At 49.9% G+C, this 18,656-nt stretch overlaps 1 protein-coding gene, 1 long non-coding RNA gene and 1 pseudogene across 10 annotated transcripts in view; 1 reads left to right on the forward strand and 2 right to left on the reverse strand.

Moving 5' to 3' along the window:
* The window catches only part of LOC307106885, a 124,455-nt gene that overhangs the window by 19,685 nt on the left and 86,114 nt on the right, over window positions 1–18,656 (reverse strand). The gene's annotated exons all lie outside the window — the stretch shown is intronic.
* Window positions 1–18,656, forward strand: part of DLGAP4 (DLG associated protein 4) — a gene marked incomplete at its 5' end in the record, with an annotated part of 70,517 nt that overhangs the window by 16,914 nt on the left and 34,947 nt on the right. For 2 of the 7 annotated variants that reach the window (XM_079783644.1, XM_079783641.1), the window contains one exon: window positions 6,815–7,900. The exons of 3 other annotated variants lie outside the window; for them this stretch is intronic. In XM_079783644.1, the coding sequence (XP_079639770.1) occupies window positions 7,870–7,900 (31 nt within the window). Of the gene's footprint in view, window positions 1–6,779; window positions 7,901–18,656 lie in introns of those variants that run through there. 2 more of the 7 variants (XM_079783643.1, XM_079783642.1) reach the window with 2 other exon arrangements.
* On the reverse strand, window positions 4,245–5,871 carry LOC307107408 (40S small subunit processome assembly factor 1-like; annotated as a pseudogene). Its single transcript has 3 exons — window positions 5,867–5,871; window positions 4,880–5,036; window positions 4,245–4,566 (listed from the first exon to the last, which is right to left on the reverse strand). The product of its transcript is annotated as a 40S small subunit processome assembly factor 1-like (transcript).

Genomic DNA, 18,656 nt, shown 5'->3' on the forward strand with positions numbered 1-18,656 from the left:
GCCCTCTATATCCCCTCTGAACACTCCTTAGTCCTTTCATGAATTTTCTTTCTTATACAGCTTTATCAAATGCACCCAAAGGAGCCAGCTTTTGCTTTCAACATTTTGCCTGGAAACTACCTTGCCCAAATCCCTGTACTTTCTTCAGGTTACTATAGATTGACAGTTTTACCAAGCATTTCACCCCCACATGATATGGGTTACCTTTTTTCAAGCCTACTGTAACATTTTACCTACTACTTACCACTTGGTCTCAGTGCCAAGGCTACATACTTTTGTTGCTAATACCCCCTACTCCTGGTACCAATTTCTGTATCTGTCAGCTATTATCACAATAATGCTGTGTAACAAATAAGCATGCTTTTTTAGTGGCACACAATAATACACATTTGTTCTCATTCATGAGTGTTCAAGTTGTCTGGTTCTGTTCTGCATGTCCTACATCCTCCTCCTGGAACCAAAGGGTACCCCTAGAATCACTACCCTAGCCAGGGCATGCTCTTGTCATGGTGGTGGCAGAAGTATAAAAGGGGAAACCCCACTTTGCAAGCATATTTCAACTCTCTTTCACATCTACTCATATTTGGTTGGTTAAAGTAACTCATATGAGTCCAAGGCCAAGGTCCAGGGAAATATATCCCACCTTTTGTGGGAGAAGCTGCAGTTACATAGCAAAAGGTATGAATTCTGGAAAGGATTGGGAATTGAGGCCAAAATTTCAATCAGTCATAGCCCGCCCCCTCAGCACAGTCTTCATGGATGATTCAGCATCTGGCTTTAAATGTGGGGATATGGAGCTTTGATTATTCTCATTTGGGGCTTTAGCCCAAACCAAAACACTCAAGAAAGTATCATGTAGCAACATCTTACACCTGCCCAGACATGTGTGCACATGTGCACCTACTTACAGGCATATATAGAGTTTCGTACCCTTAGACCTCTATATGATATAAAAGTGTAAATAAAAACACATGCACACTGATAGTCTCACATGTACACATAATATCTACATATTTCCACATTCATCTGCACACACTCACATACATGTGTGTCTCCAAGGCTCATGCCACCTTCTCACCTATGAGGACATCATGCCTCTAGCAGATTTGAGCCACCAAATAATTTCACCGCCCACATTTCCCTGATCAGCCCTCCCTCCAGGTCTCCACCGTGGCTCCTCTCTCCTCCGCCCTGCAATCCCCTCATGCTCACAAAACTCATCTCCCTCACCAGGAAAACCAAAGCCACCATGTTTTCAGATCTGTGCCCGGAGCTGCAGCTGGTCCATACGGTACCTTTGTGTGCTGGGTTAGGAAAGAGTGCCCCCCACCACCACCACCAGACACTTAACTGCCATCTCTTGAAAAATGGTCATGATGTACAGTTTTTTTTTTTCAGAATAAGACCCGTTAATGCCATCTGCTAGAAACTTGTCATAATCAGTATGTAATTTAATTATGTCTTTATTGTGACTGGCACACCCCCTTATGTGTGGCATCCTTAATCAGTGTAAAACTTGCACAGTCCTGCCCATAATCACCTCTCTCCATATGGAAACACACAGGCACACAGGCACCTCCCATTCAGCCACTGTCTCCCCCTCAGAGGCCACATGGTCAGAAGGCTGCCCCCTTTCCTTAGCGTCTGTCTCCAAGGAGTGAGCAGTCTGGGCCCCACCACCATGCTGAGGGGCATGAAAGCTCTTCGTCACTTTCACATGGGCACATATGCAGGCGGGCAGGGAGATGTATGTGGGTGGGGGCAGTGTATTGAGACCATGAGAGCCTGGGAGGGGTGGACCCCTGGGGAGTGGCCATGAGCACGACGTGGAGTGCCCACCCACCTCCTCAGAACCGGCCAGCTTCCCAGCTGCCAATGCCACTGCCACCCCTTCTCTCCCTCCCCCTCTCTGACCCAGATTCCACATTCCAAAAATAGCTCTGGCAGGTGACTGGCAGGCTGGGTCAGCTCCAGCTGGGATGGTGGGGAAAGCAGCAGCTTGGCTGCCTATACATGCCCCTTCCCAGCCAAAGAACCTACCTGGGAGAGGCCGCAGGGGTTCATCACCCTCAGTCTGCCTCCTCTCTCTCTGCCTCTGAGAAAAAAAGAACAAAGAAAACCTCCCACTACTCCTTCCCTTCTCTTCCTCTGCCCATCTTCCATTAGTGCTCATTCTCCTCTCCTCTCTCCCTTTCTCCATCCCTTTCTTCTAGCTTCCCCTCCCATCCCTCTCCCCATCTCTCTCCCCACCACCTCAGCCTTCTGGTCTGTCTCCCTCAGCTCTGTTTCTCCCTGCACCCTCTATCCCTTTCTTCCCTCACAGTTTCTGGCCCTCCTCTCCCACCAGCCTCCCTTTGTGTCTCTCCCACTCCTACTGAATCACAAGGGCGGCTGTGACATCACCCCAAGTGTGGTCATGGTAGGCTGCTGGGTAGCACCCCCAGCTCCTGCCAACTGCATTCTCTGCCCCTACACATGTGTACACACACACATACAGATACACACACACACACACACACACACACACACACACACACGCACATGCACACTAGGGGTCACTCCCTGGCAGTGCTTGAGGCTGTAGACTGAGCTGGGTGTTCCTGCCCTGGGAAACACCCTTGCTCAGGGGCTGTAAGTTCTAGTTTTAGCTCTGCTGTGTCACTCTGGGCGGGCCCCAGCCCCTCCCTGTGCCTCAAATTCTCCATCTATATTGTGGAGCTTGTGTTTGGGGATCCTTGAATACCTCCTATCCAAGTCACAGAATGTTCTGTCCTCCCTTCTTTGTCCGTGCCCCCCCCCCCCCCGCTCCCGCCGCCCCCCCCCCCCCCCTTGAACTCTCCCAGTTTCTTCTCTGATTCACTCCTCCTCCATAGACACAGGAAGGGAGGCTGACCGCATTCCAGGAGCAGTCAAACCTTCCGTCAGCCTTGTCTTCTAGTCCCATCCTAGGTCTACTCCTACCACAATCTCTGTTTATCACACCACAGGCTCCTGTCAGACTGGACACTCCATCTGCCTGAGCATCAGTGCTGAGAGGAACCTCAAAGACCAACTTGTTCAGAGATGCAAAATAGACTTCAACTCATGTCATCTCTGATCCCTGGAGCTCAGGACAGATTTAGTTAAGCAGAGAAGTGTGCTGCCATCGATTAGTGATGTCTGCTGTAGCCAGGATAGTTGCGCATAGCTGACATTCCAGATTTAACCCAGTTAACCTCTCACACACACACATGCACATACACATTTGCTGACATTTTGCAAAGAAACTGCAGCCTAGAAAAGGTGAATGTGAAGTCAAGGTCACCCAGTTAGTAGGTCAAGCAGGTGTTTTCCACTGAATTGATTTTGCTATTATCCTGTGGGGAAGCCGCTCAAGTCCTGGCAAAGGAGGTACAGTATGTCCACGGAGTTTCAGGGAGAATTATCTGGCAACATGGGCAGGATGGATCAGGTAAACACTAAGTGAATAGTACCCGTGCAGCATAGGACAAGTAAACTTATTATTTTCAAAGTCTTAGGACTGTGCCTGGCCCAATAACCCCCAGTTGCTTTTGTTATTAATATGCCTTTAAGCAAAAACCAGGACAGTGGTGTCTGAAACACTGTATCATTTTCAGTATGGTTCTTTTCTCCTTTTTATATGTTTAACCATAAAAATTATATTTTATTTATATAATTTCCTATGAAATAGATTTAATACACTTGAGACTGAAAATTGAAACTGCTTTTCCAACAAAATAACTGGTGAATTATCACATTCTTAGTTCTTTCATGATATAGTAACATTAAATCATTTTAGAAAATAAAATGGCACGTTAAAGCTAATTATTAGCACTTACAAATCAGTAAATTTATGAAAAATCCTATTATGAGCAAATACATAAAACACCAGTTGACAGTGAAACTTGAGTGGACCATGCTGGAGAAGATGAGACGTTCTTTTCAACAGGTTTACTTTATATTCACACTGTGGTTGGCCCAACATGGTTATCACCATTAAAACAGATCCTTCAGCAACCAGAAATTTCATCTTTTTTCAAAATGTCTTCATTGATTTTTAGAGAGAGGGCAAGGGAGAGGTATAGAGAGATAGAAACATCGATGAGAGAGGAACATCACTGATCAGCTGCCTCTTGTACTCCCCACTGGGGATCGAGCCTGCAACCTGGGTTTGTGCACTGGCCAGGCATCAAACTGTGACCTCCTGATTCAACCACTGAGCACACTGGCTGAGCTGGGTTATCTTTTTTATTTTTTATTTTTTCCTAGAATAAAAAAGCAGTCTATGAAATATGAAATAAATAAGAATAGTCTGGAAGTCTTATAGGGGCCCAATTTCAGTACAATGGCACTTTCCCATTCCTCTCTTTATTTCATAAAGCACTTCATTTATCCACTTGGAAAAAAATTTTTTTTATATATATCAACTTGAGCCAGAATCAATGTCCCATTTGTGAATTTTCCAACCTGTCCATGCCGTCCACTTGACAAAATACTCGGAGCAGATTTCTTCTATTTGGATTTCCTGCCTTTCTGCCCTTTCCTCTTCTTTTCCTTGAAAATATCTGTGTCCTAGGCCAGTGGTCGGCAAACCGCGGCTCGCGAGCCACATGCGGCTCTTTGGCCCCTTGAGTGTTCTAATGCCACTTCTTCAAAATAGACTCGCCCAGGCCGAAAACCGACTTCTGCGCATGGGCCACGAAGTTTCAATCGCACTGTACGTTTGCGCCCGCACGTGGTATTTTGTGGAAGAGCCACACTCAAGGGGCCAAAGAGCCGCATGTGGCTCGCGAGCCGCAGTTTGCCGACCATTGTCCTAGGCTATTCTCCTTTCTTCTTCCTTTGCTGCCTTTTTTTCTTTGGTCTGCTCCTACAAAACCTTGTAATTCACATAATTCTTTCTAGGAGGCTGAGCATAAGGGCTCGTTCCAGTTCCAGGACTCTCTTCTTTTCCATAGCCCATGATCCCAAACCTGTGTACCTCCAACTGAACCGTTTCTAAGTTAAATTATTGTATAACCACATCTTTCTTTCTTCTTTTTCCCCACCCCCAGAGGCATTTCTTTTTTCTTCTTCTTCTTTTATTTCAGAGAGGAAGGGAGAGAGAAAAAAAAAAATGATGAGAATCATCAATCTGCTGCCTCCTGCACACCTCCTACTGGGGATTGAACCTGCAACATAGGCACGTCCTGATTCATGGGTAGATGCCCAACCACCGAGCCACACGGGCCAGGACTGTGTGCTCTTTTTGATCCAGCTTCTGTTTTGTTATTTCTGCTGTGGAATTCCACCACTGCTACTTGTTCTTCAGGGAAGAGTTGATGCTGCAGCACAAGGGACCTGTGGTCCTGCTAGGGCACCAGTGGGGGTCACAGCAAGGGTACACTGCCCTGTTCTCTGAGCTCCTAGAGCAGTGATGGGCAACCTTTTGAGCTTGGTGTGTCAAACTTCGCCAAAAAACTGAGCATAACTCGGGTAGTGTGTCACTTTGAAGAAAAAACATTATTTCGCAAATGTTTCATCCTCGGCATGCGGCCGCCTCAGCGGCTGCATGTCATCAGAAATGGCTACGCGTGTCAGTGCTGACACGCGTGTCATAGGTTCGCCATCACTGTCCTAGAGGAAGCTTGAAGCCTCTTCCTCTGGTTTCTTACAGGAGAACCAGGAGGGGGAGCTAGCTCTGCCCCTAATGCCATTGAAGTCCCCACATCTCTCTTCTTGTTTCCCCTTTTCTTTCCCATCCTTTTCTTTGCTTCATCTTCTGTCTCCAAAGTTGTAGAGGTTCTGGAGCACAGCATCCAGAGGCGTGTGAGAAGAGGGAAGCGAGGACCCCAGACCCTGCTTCTGTGCCATTGTGGGGTCTGACTCCATGGGACAACGCAAAGCCCGCCTGAATGCCCTTCTTTTCTGTTTTACATTTGGAACAGAAATGCACAGAGAAGGGAAGGAACTTGCCTAGGTCACCCAGCAAGGCAGGTTGGGAAGCAGGAGCTGGGTCTGTGGACCTTCTGTAAGTGCGGCCTGGAGGGATGAGACCCGCAGAGAAACAGCTCTGGACCAGGACTGGGAGGAGGGGGCACTGGCTGGGGAGAAGGAACTGGGAGGGCCCTGAGGCTAGAAGAGTGATTATGGATTTAGGCAGTACCTGCTGCACTTGCCCTCCAGGGCACCGTGGGGTGCAGTTTTTACTATGTCAAGCAGGAAACGAAGGCTCAGGGAGGTTGAACGGACGTTCAAGGTCACACAACCCTCCAGAGGCTGAGCCAGGATTTAAACCCAACCTGGAGGGTTCGGGGTGAGGACAGCAAAATGAGGATGGAGCAGCGGGGACAACTATAAACACTTTGGACATACAGTCGGTTGTACTTGAGGTCTCATTTGACCCCACAGGGGTGAAAAGACCACCTCGGGCGCTTGCTCTGAGCCTCAGTTTCCTCCAGTGGTGCCGAGGTGTCGCAGCGGTAAGCGGGTGCGAACGCTCCCCGCCAGCGTCACGCACAGAGCATGCGTCCCGTTCCAGCTGGAACCGGTTAGGCCGGCGGCGTGAGGGGCGGAGCGCCCCTCCCGCGCCCAGGCCTGCGCGTGCCGACGTGGGCGCGCTCCCTCTCTCGGTGGGTCTGCTCGGGCGGGGTTGAGCGCCCCGCGCGCTTGCGCACCGGCCGAGCCGCGCGTGCGCGCGAGGGGCCCAGTGCCCGGCCGGCTGCGCGCGCCCCCGGCCGCCCGCGACGCGCGCGCGGCTGACGCGGAGGGCGGGGAGAGGCGGGGCCGACGCTGGGCTTTAACCCAGAGGCCCCGCCCCTCGGGCGTACAAAACCGGAGCCTCGGGCCGGGCCGCGTGAGGGAGGAGGGTGAGTGCCCGCCGCTGGCCGCCGCTGTCGCCAGCCGGTCCGTCACTCCGTCCGTCTGTCCGGTCCACGTCGTCGCCGCCGCCTCCTCAGCCCGGACGCCCGGGGCCCGCCCAGAGCCGCCCGGAGCAGCCGCGGCCCCGCGAGGAGACGGGCGCCGCCCCCGCCCGGTCCTGCCCCCGCCCTCCTCCCCGTCTGTCCGTCCGTCCGTCAGTCCACCCGCCCGCTCGCGCTTCCGTCCTTCTGTTCGGCCAGACCTCGGGCCGTCTCCCCGCTCCGCCCGCTTTGTCTCTCCCCGGCCGCTGTCTCTTTGTCTCTGCCCCGCGCTGCCTCAGCCCCTCCTTCGCTCCCCACACTCGGGTCCCCTCGACGCGTTCCTCTCGTCCCTCAGAGCCTCCTTTCCTGAACTCCATTCTTCAAACCCCCCGCCCCCCCAAAGCGCCCCACATCTTTGGGTGCTTTTCCTTTAGAACAACCTCCACACCCCCAGGGCTCCCCTGTGGGCTTCCCGCACATCCTTTGGGGGCCTTCCTCCATCTGCACCCCAGATCCCTGGGGTCTTGCCTCCTCTTAGCCCTCATTCCCTCAGGATTTTTCCTTTTTCTGGTGTCCCCCCTATACACTGGGATCTCCGAGATCCCTTGGGGTCTCTCCTTGGAAACCCTCCCCCCCAAAACTCCCCGGCTTCAGCACCCCTCCCTGCCTTCCCTTGGTTTGTCCCCTGTCACTGATTCTCCTTGTTCTCTTTCAGGCCTCTGCTCTCCCCCACACACATTTATCTGGGTGGGGATCCCCTGCTTTGCCCTCCCTGCCTCTCTCTGTCCCATCTGTCTCCTTGCTCTCACCATTCAGTGTCTCTTGTGCTGAAGGCCCCCTTTTGAACCTGCTCCTTTGCCCAGAGCTCTTGGCCCCCCGTTTCTCTGCCCCAGCCCCCTGTCTCCTCTCCTCTCCGCTCCTCTGTCTCTCCCTCTCCCCTTTTCTGTCTTTGCCGGTCTCTGGGTCTCTGACCCCCCATCCGGCCCTCATGGCTTTGTGTCTGGAGCTCTTGAAGCAATGTGAGTGGTGGGGTGTCTGGGTCGGGCGGAGTCTGCCTGCAGGCTGGCCGTGGCTGAGGCTCCATGGGGTTGGCGCTGGGGCGAGGGCTGGCACTAGGGCTGGACTCTGTGGGCCTCCCAAAAGGGGGCTAGGAGGGGCCAGGCCAGCTGATGGAGCTGGGAGTGGGTGGCCTTCCTGCTCTGAGGCTTCTGCTTTAGTTGCTTGAGTGTGTGAAGGGTGTCATGAGCTGGGTGTCCCTGCCTGCTTGGCCCTGCATGGCCTGGCACTTTGTGATTGCTTGTGGGCAGGCCTGGGCTATTTTGGAGCCGGCAGGATGTGATATCACTTGGGCGTTTATTTAGACCCGGCTGGGGGTGGGGGCTGCGTTCTTGCCAACTTGAGTAATGAAATTGTGCAGGGGGGTGCGGCCTCCTAGGCAGCTGGGCCGTGGGATTTGGTGCCAGTACTTTGCAGGCCACCAGACTGGGCAGGTGAGCAAGGGTCTGTGCTGCGTCTGTCTGAGCCTCTCAGTGAGGGTGAGGGTAGAGAGGAGCTGTTCTTCATCTGACCACCCGATAGTATTGGGTTTGGTGGTCTAACACCTCTGGGGCCTTGGTTCTGCCAGCTTCAAGCTGTGTGACCTTGACTGAGACCCTCAACCTCTCTAAGCCTCAGTTTCCCCATCAGTTTGAAGAGAATAATTGTGCCAGCCTCACAACGTTGTCTTGATGATCACATGAAACATCTGTAGACGTGCTTTGTGAACTCTCACCCTCTTTAAACTGAGCTCCACAGAGGGAAAGCAGCTTGCCTGAACTACATAGCTAGTTTATGGTGTAGCTGGAACAGGGATCAGGGCCCAGGAATCCCCATCCAGAGTTCTTTACCCTCCACTCCATTACTACCTGATTATTCAGGAATACACCTGCCCCTGTGATAGGGCAGGAAGTACGCCATTCCTTATTTATGCCCTGATCCTGGTTATTTGTCAGTTTGTAAAGATAGGCAGGTATGCCCAGCTGGATGTTTGTGCTGGGAGACAGTTGGAATTTTCCATGTTCCGTCCCATTGTTGTTTAAGGGATTTTTTCCTTGTTTGGCCAGTGGCATTTGGGAATTGTCACTTGTGGTTGTAAGCCCTAGCTGCTTTTCCTGCTTCCCTGTAGAGTGATGGAACAAAGCCCCCAGCTGAGAAAGGGTCCATATTCAGCCGGGGTCTGCTGTCAGGGAGCCTAGGATGTCCCAGAACTTTGGAGGAGATGAGATCAGCAATGGTAGCCCCCTTATCTTATAGAAGAGGCCCAGAAAGACCAGGGACCCACAGATGGTCAAGCCATGACTCCTGGATACTGTTCCATGGCATTGCCTCTGAGGAGGTCACTGTCAGGCTGGTGTCACCTGCCCACTGGCATATAATGACAATTTCTTACACCCATTGACCTTTTACTATAGGCCTATGCTCGGCACACTACACAGACTACTTGCAGTGGGGAGAAGAAGGGGCTTGGTTCCCGTCTAGAAGTGAGGGATCAGGGTTCTAGTCCCACATCTCACCCATTCTCAGGGAGGCATCTTTCCCTTGGGCTTCAGCTTCCTTATCTGTAAAATGGGAATCATAATCCTTGTCCTAAGACTGGTTTTGAAGTCATGGAATCCCTAAAAAAATTCTGTGAGGCAGAATGCCAAGGTTCTATTCCTGCCTCTGATGCAGTGTGACTTCAAACAGGAGTCCTCTATGTATTTTTCCTTCTGAAAAAATGAGGGAGTTGGGCCTGTTCTCTTAGGTGCTTTCAGCTTTGACATTTGAGGATCCTGAGGTAATTCAAAGGTCACCTATTTGTATCTACATCTCATCTTACCTGTTAAAAGTGTGCTTGATCACAGAATAAGAGGGAGGATAGATTGAATGCTGTCAGATGTGTGCTGATGATGTGCTGTGGGGTTTTGTAGGAGAGAAACAAAGGGAGAGAAAGGAGTCCAGGAGAAGGCAGTACTTGAGCTGGGCCTCTATACCAGGCATGTTCTGCCTTTTAAACAAGCATATCTCAGAGATATTGCAGACCACCACAATAAAGCGGGTTATCATCTTTTTGCTGTTGGAGGATCTTGCCTTCAATTTGTAAAAACACAACATCTGTGAAGTGCAATAAAATGAGATATACCTGTACACAATTTCCCAGAGAGTAGGAAATAGTGTGGATTTTAGAGCCACAAACACCTGGTTTTAATCAGTCTCTATCACTCACTGCCTATGTAATCTTGGTCAAGTTACTTTCTTTGAGTTTCAGTATCCTCATCTGGACTCAACCATATTTACGAAGTAGGATTATAGTGGGGGTTAAGTGAGAGTATATATAAAAAACACCCAGTACATAGTAGGCACTTAATAAATGTCAGCTTTCACCTCCCGATAATATCTGGATCACTTTTTTGTGTGTGAGATCAAGAAAGATGCCCAGCCTCTCCCCACACTCCCTATGGTTGGGGTTCTGGTAAAAGGAAAGCACCTTCTGGCTGTTGTAATAAATAATAGGAGTAATCCTCTAATCTCTCACTTGCTGTGTGAGGCTTTGTGTAATCTGCCAGGCTCTTTTCTGACCATTGTTCCTCACATCAGTCCTAGGAGGAAGTCGGAAGTGAAAGGAGTTCTCCATTTCACAAATGAATAAAGGGCCCAGAGAAGAACAGGTAGCTTCTCAGGGTACCTCAGCATGGCTTTGTTGGGGCAGGCTAGCCCAGACTGGACTTGGCCCACAGCTTTGTTCCAAATTGATTGCTTCTGCCTGATAGCCTACCCTCTCAGGCCACCTTCTCTGGTCTGGCATCTGTTCTGCAAGAAGGGTTTGCTTGACATTTCCCCAGCCTCTGAGCTCATCTCAGATTTAAATGGGACTAACTGGAGGCTGGATGGGGGACTGAGTCACCACCTTCCCTCGTTTTCTCATCCTGAGCAGTAAGTAACCAGACACACCCAGAGGGCCACTGAGTGAGTGAGACCTACTGGTTGTAGACACCACACGGGACAGACTTTCCTCCCTGAGCTCCTACTATGGTGGCTCCATATGTTTTTCTTTACTCCCCATAGATCTGGAAGCACAAGCCACATTGAGCAGTTATTGGCTTGGCCTTTCCTGCTCCCAGCCTTTATTTATGCTTACCCTTCCTCTATGGTGCTCTCCCCTTTGAGGTCCACGGTGTCAAATGCACCTCCTCCAGGAAGTCTGCTGACTCTGGGTCAGACTGTGAGTCAGTCCCGGGTTCATACTTGCTGAAAGTATGACCTTGGCGGGTCACTTTACCTCTCTGTGCCTCAGTTTCCTCATATATAAAATTTAGATTCCTCATCTTTATAAAATTCAGATTCCTGAGTTCCATTCCCAAAGATTCTCATTTGGCAGGCCTGGGGCAGGAATCAGGTTTTTAAACCAACCTTCTGGAAGAGTCCGATGCTGAGAGTCTGTGGGCTACAGTTCTATAGTTTGGGAAAAGCTGAACTGAGAGTTTTCTGTGTTTGTATCACAGTTGGGCTTGTCCCTACTGTGTGACCTTAGATTGATCAACTTTTGTACCTTTCTTTTCTTCCCTGTCAAATTGGGATAGAAATAGCTAGCTCACAAGTTGCTGTGAGGATGAGAACTCATGCAGTAAAAGCCCTTCAAGAAATCGGAACTTGTCTGCTACACTGCTGTTCACTGGGTGTCAGGGTCTGTGCTAAGCAGTTATGGCATTATCTTACTGCATTATTCAGCAATCCTATGATATGAGTACCAATGTTATCCCCATTTTACAGGTGAGGAAACTGGCCCTTTGTTATCATCTTTGTTTTGGGCAGGATTGGTTGTTCTAGAACTAAGTTACCCTTCCGATGCTTAACCCTGGCAGCAGACACTCAGGCCTAGCCAGGGTGAAGTCTGTGGAATTGAACATCTGGGGAAAAATGCAACCCAGTTGTCAGCAGGAATTTAGTGAGGTTGATGAGGTGTGCAGTATGAGTGCCTCTCAGGTTCCAGGTTTTCCAGTCCTGGCTGTGGCTGCCTCTTTTCCCTTTACCTGTGTTGGAATTAGCTGGTTCCTCACCCACCACTTCCTGGGAACCAAGGCTACCTTAGAGACAAATAAAATTCATATTCTAGAACTAAAAGATTATTGTTTCTTGTTCACAATAAGGAAGCAGGGAGGTGGCAGATAAGGACGTGCCTAGGGTCCCAGATCAAGACGATGCTAAGGCCAGGCAAGAGCTATAGCCCTGCCTCTCCACCCAGGTCTCCCTCATTTCTGTAAAGCACTGGTCCAGTGGAAAATGAGCACTGAGGTGTGGTTTGGCTAGTGAACAGTTTACTCTTGGGACAAGAGCAAGAGAAGTGAGCCCAGCCCTGGCCAGTGTGGTTCAGTTGGTTGAGCGTCATCCCATGCACTAAAAGGTTGCCGGTTCCATTCCTGGTCAGGGCACATGCCCAGGGTATGGGCTTGATCCCCAGTAGGAGAAGGTATGCAGGAGGCAGTCAATCGATGTTTCTCTCTTTCCCTCTCCCTTCGTAGCTCTCTAAAATCAATAAAAGCATTTTTTATTTTATTTTTTTAAGAGAAAGAGAAGTGATCCCAAGTGGTCAGAGGTAAACTTGACTCAGTCTGGAGCTGAATTGGGTTTGGAAACCTTTTCTAATCAGGGCCTCCTCTCTCAGCCCTGGGCCAGGCTCTTTGGGGATGGGAAAGAACAGATAGATGCCTTCTGCCCTTGGGAACTAACTTATGGTCTGACAAGAGAGACAAGGCTACAATTACAAGAGACTGTGTGACAGGCTATATAATTAAGTGTCTGGTAAAGAAAAGCATTGTCTGAGAAGGAAGAAGTGAGTGTGAGCCAGAGGAAACGAACGCGGCTAGATTCTAAGAACAGAGGGTAGGGCTGACATTCTGGAGAATGGTTTGTACAAAGTTAGAGGTACAGGTGCTGGAAGGTAAACAGTGAGTAGATTAGTTCTGATGCATCACGGCTCTGGATAAAAAATCTGGGCGAGACCAGGAGGTTGTAGGCAATGTTGAGCTTCAGCTGAAAAGCAGAAGCTTTGGGGAGCCGTAGAAAGTTTTAGAGCAGGGATAGTACAACTGAACGGTTTTCTTCAAGATGAATCAGGCTGGAATTAGAGTGAAGCTTTGCAGGCATCCAGATGACAGAAGAGGATGAGGTTCTGGTGGAGCCCTTGGGAGTGGGAAGAGCCAGTTGGGATAGCAGAGGATGTTGTGCTCCTCCCTGAGGAAAGCTCAGCTGGGGGCCTAATGGACTAAAAGGAAAGATATTGGGTATTGCTGCTTTGGGGCAGGAAATAACAGTCTAAGCGTCTAAGCACATTGCTTGTACACCTGCTCTATGCCAGGCTCTATGCCAGGGCCTCCGGATGTTCTCATGAAATCCTTACAATAAGCCTGAGGCAGGTGGACTTATCACCTCTGTTTTACAGATAAGGAAAATGAGGTTCAGACCCAAGGCTGGCTGTCTGCAAACCCTGAATCTTCCCACAGTTCAGCTTTGCTTCTTGGAAAGGAAACTCCTACTCTTAGGGTCCCAGAAATTGATAAGCCTTCTTGCCTCTTGATTTGGGGGTATGCAAATATATCCCCTTAAGTCCATAAACTCTGCTTTCTAAAGATCCAGAAGGTTGGGGCTCTGTGCCAGCTTAGAATTTCTTCAAGGTGGGAGAGTCAGGGGAGTGAAGGGCCTTTATATCAGCAATATTACTCACCAGGCATCCTCTATAGTTGGGCCTCATATATGTCTGGTCCAACAGTGGGCAAGTCCATGACTGGACTCATTGGGATTCTCAACTAGCCCCAACAAAGGTAGGAAAGGACTTGTCCCAAGGTGCCCCTCAGGACAGGAGAGCGAGGTGATGGAACCCAGTTCCCATTTCCTAGGCTGCAGCCAGCGATATCCATTGGGCAGAGGGAAGGGGAAGGGGACTGGTACATACTGAGTGGCTACCATGGGAGGTAGCAATGATTGGTCCATTGTGCAGCTAGAACATTGAAGATGGCCAGTCATTCTCTGTGTGCCCCCTAAGCTGGGCCTCATCCTCGGGCAATGAGGCAGACCAACACATAGTAGTCATAGCCTCCATGCTCGCCTCACCGCACTCCTCCCTGCCTCCAGTAAACCCCCAGATCCATATGCCAGTCTTCTTTGGCAAATACTCTCTAAGCCCAGCTGTGTTCAGGGTAAGATTGTAACTGCACCCCTGTTTTTCATCCCAAAATCTGGACAAAGGTTTTGATGAGGGATTTTTGTGTTCCTTTGGAATAGACCCAGTCTGAGAAATATCATTCAGACATTGTAACAATGGACTAGAGCAACCTGTGCTATCCCTTTCATTTGATTAATTTTACTATTTGCCAAATGCTTTCTCATAAACTTGATCATTCTCCTGTATATTCATTCTTTTGTTTTCAGAACATTGATTGTGGATACTTAATATTTGTTTAGCTTATTTGCAGAGCACTTTTATCCACCTTATTCCAGTAGATCCTTATACAACCCTAGGAGATCATTACTATTCTATCATCCTCATTTTCCAGAGTGACTTGACCAAGGTCACTCTGGGATTCATTGGCTGAACTACTCACTTATTCAGCTAATATTTGTTACGTGCCTGCAGTGTACTAGGTGATGAGCTGGCCCGAGAGATACAGTGGCAAGCAGAGCTGTCTTAGAGACTTAATTTCTGACTTCCCAGAGTCCACAGTATCACAGAGGCCTAGCCAGGATCCACCCCAGTGCTCCTGAGCTCTCCACCCTGGCTTCTTCCCACTGCAGACCTCTGTACTTTGCGTCTGTGGCTTAGATCTAGACTGTTGTAACCAGTGATCCCTCAGCCTAGGGCATCATGGTAAAGCAAGCCAAAGCAGCAGGTCTCTGCAAACTGAACTTCAAAAGTGACAAAAGAAGTCTTCAGTAATGACTTAATTATTAACAAGAAGGTGAAGAAGGGCATTTCAACAAAAGGCCATCTGCTCTTTATCCCCCAAGGGAAGTTGCCCAAGGTCTGCTGTACCTAAGATCCTGGCCTGAATTTTCCACAGCCTCCAAATATTTGATTACAGTGTGCACAGGTGTGGAGCCCTGTGGCCATGTGCTGAGCTGGGGACCCTCCCTGCTTACTTTAATATTAAATGAGTTAATAGAGGCAGATTCTAGGATATCAGGTACTACAGAGGACTCTAGCCCAGCCCCCTCACTTCCCAAAAGTAGGAATCAAGAGTAGGAGAGGCCCAGCCGGGTGTGGCTCAGTGGTTGAGTCTCGACCTAGGAACCAAGAGGTCACCGGTTTGATTCCTGGTCAGGGCACATGCCTGGGTTGCAGGCTCAATCCCCAGTAGGGGGCGTGCAGGAGGCAGCGGATCAATGATTTCCTCTCTGAAACCAATAAAAAAAAATATTTAAAAAGTAGGAGTGGAAGGGACTTATCAGTATCACACACTGAGGGATATTCCTTACCTTTCATCCATCTTATTAGCCTATCTTTCCCCAGTCCTTCAAGTAGAAACCCTCTCCTCTCAGCTGTACCTGTTCCATGTTCAAAGCCCTTTTCAAATCCTTCCCATGCCTTAAGGTCAAGTTTTTCCTAAGTTTTCCCTGACATTTCTTCCATGCCCAGAACCCTACAGTGTCTAGTCTGTGAGGGGTGGGGGGCAGGCGAGGGGGGAGGGGGGGCGGGGGCAGGGACATACTCTCAGAGGCTGACCACCTATTCTACAAGGCTGGGCCAGCAGTCTTTGAGGAGATGTCAAAATCCAGGGGCCTGGGCTCTGGCCCCAGGGAGTCTGATGCTTGAGACCTAGAGGAAGGCTTCTCTAGGTTCATTTTGCTGGAGTTATTTTTGTGTATAAAAATTATATTTTTAGTCTGACCAGTGTGGCTCAGTGGTTGAGCGTCGACCTATGAACCAGGAGGTCATGGTAATTCTCTGTCCATGACGTGTGACAGTCCATCTGTGGATAGACCACTAGTTATTCAGTCCTCAGCTTCATTTAGGTTGTCCTTGTTGCTATGAGCAGTGCTCCAGCAAGCACCCTTCCCCCCATGTCTATGTGTGTGCGTGCATACTTGTGGGAGCCATTCCTGCAAGTGAAATTGTTTGGAGGAGTCTGTGCATCTCAAATTTTGTTAGATATTTTCTGATTGCTTCTTTTGCATTCTGAAAACATATATTTAAAAGTACCTTGCCTTGACCCCTGGATTCAAATTCATTTCCTTGGTTAAGAATCACTATTCTCACCCAGCCAAGAGAGGAGAAGGAGGTTGGCTAGTGTCACTCAGCAGTCCTCAGCCACTGAGGTGTCCCAAGTAAGATGCAGATGGGAAGAAGTGAGGAATGAAAGGAAGAAATGGGCTGAAAGGGCGGCAGGAGTGGATCCAGGATTGGGGGAAGGGAACTCTGTTCCGGGTACCTTGGGACCTGTTTGTGACTTGGTCTCCGGGGAGAGGTGTCCCCCCTCCCATGCTACATCCTCCTTCCTGAAGTTCTCTGGTTTGTGCTGCACCTGTTTGGCAACAGCTGGGCTATGAGCTCTTTCATACAGCAAATATTTACTGAGTTCCTGAATCCTAAGGCTGGCTTGGCCACAGTTTTCCTGCCCTTCTCTGAGCCTCAGTTTTCCTCATCTGAAAGTTGGGGAGGTTCATCCCTGCCGTTCTCATGTCACCAGGCTAGGAAGACTTGGTAAACCAGCCATTAGTAAAACACCATAAAACAGATTACAGTGGTCTTAACTAAACACTGTGCCAGGCACATAGGGTTAGCAGAGTCTGAAGTTTGGACCAGTCCTGGGAGGGCTGCTGTCAGTCTTAGCAGATGGCTTGGTCAGCCCTCAGGCTGAAATTTTTGGGCAGCTGTTGGTGTCTCCTCTTGCTGTGCCAAGATAGGGTCAGGCTGATACCTACAGGCTTCCTGAATTTACTCTTCCTCATGTTGCTGGGACTCCTGGTCTGTTAGGATAAAAGATGTTCAGATGACAAGTGAGAGAGGTAGTCAGGGAGACCAGGAGGGTCTCCACACTGCAGCCAGAGTTTTGCCTCCTCCAAGCCACCAAGAAGGCCCTTTGGGGTCCCCATGGGTCATTTTTACAGTTCCTTTTCAGTCCTTAGTGGTGACAGGAATGAGAAAGGGGAAGTTCTATCATTTTTCAAGTTTACAGTGACATTTAAAATCACCAGCTTATCAATGGGGAAACAGGCCTGGAGTTGAGGGCCTCCTCCCAAATTTCCCTTATTGGAATTAAAAGCCAGGTGTTCAGGGCCTTAACTCTCAGCATCTTTCCCATGTTGTCCCAATCTTTAGTTTCACTTTGGGGTTAACAACCAAAGTGAAAGAAAAAGGCAAAGCAGGAAGCAGCTGCTTCAGACCCAGCCCAGGCCGGGGCGGGCACCAGGATTCCCAGGCCGAGCTAGCCTCTCTAGTAGGGGGCAAGCCTCAAGGGAGAGGCCCCAGGCTGCAGCCAGGCAGTGGCGTTCTGACCTGGCCCAGTGCTGTCTGGGAGACAGCCAGTCCAACGGGTTCCTGGTGAAGTCAGCTTCACCGGGGTGTGGCCTCAGGTGGGAAGCTACTGCCTTTTAAACTCCCGTCCTTCCGGGGCAGGGCTGAGCTGTAGCTGGGCCTGTGTTGGTCTGGAAAAGAAATCCTGGCCTTCTGAATCCAGCTTTCACAGGACAGTTCCACTCTCCCTGAAGGTAAGAACTGGTGCCCTGCTCCACCATGAAGACTTTAAAACTTTCCGTCTCTGTGGGCACTTACCTCAACCTCTGGTGGTTTTCTCTTAAGGACCCAGATAGCTTGAAAGTCTTTTTGCCCTTTCCAGTCCCAGTCTTGGAGAACACAGGGAGAGCAGGAGCCAGGGCTTCCTGCTGTGTTGATAGGTGCCCTCAGGCAAGACCCTTTCCAACTCTAGACCTCAGATCCCCGATTGTCTCTTGGCAGAAAGGAGTTCCTTCTAGCTCTGCTATTCGGTGGAATTGATTTGGTCCCTTGGAAGCTAGTGAGAGAGTATCATAAACCTGGTTTACTAGTAGTTGACTTGAGTATTTCAAAGATTAGCTGTTATCTAACAAGCTGGGGTCTTAAGTTCCTGTTTCTCTGTGCTTTTTCTAAGGCAATTCTCAGACTTGCCAAAGCAGATATGGTATCAGTGTTGTTGCTTCAACAAGTATGATTTTTATGTACTTCTTTTCTCCTCACCACAATCACAAGGTCCCCAAACACAGAGCCAAATTGGTTCAAGTCCACTCCCTGAGGGCACAAGCTTGAGCACACAGTGGGTAATCTGGAAGTTGTTGTTGAATGACTGTATTAATGATACAAAGCTGGCATCCTAATAAGTATAAAGAGCAAGGTGGCGTCACTACTGAATGGGTGACCAGTCACCATGAAGTGCATGGAACACCTCCCCATCCCCCCTCTCCCCCAGCCCGGAGCCACTCACCATGAGGGGGCCTGGGGGCGGGGCAGGACTGGGGATTGTTGAGCAGCGGTGGCAGGCTGCTTCGTGGGGTAGCTGTGAGCTTAGCAGAGCAATCACCCAGGCAGCAGTGATTTTCTCGAAGCAGTTGCGGGGCGGGGAGTTTTGTGGAGCAGTGGCGGGGTGGGGGTAGTTTCGCAGAGCATCCAGCTGGGAGCTTCACGGGGCAGGCGGCGGGGGGATGTGGGGGGGTCACCGGTTTGATTGGCAACAGCCTTTCGCGGAGCGTCCCAGGACGGGGAGCTTCACATAGCGTTTCAGGGCAGCAGAG

Source organism: Cnephaeus nilssonii (genome assembly GCF_951640355.1).
Source record: "Cnephaeus nilssonii genome assembly, chromosome: 11".
NCBI classification, from domain to species: Eukaryota; Metazoa; Chordata; class Mammalia; order Chiroptera; family Vespertilionidae; genus Cnephaeus; species Cnephaeus nilssonii.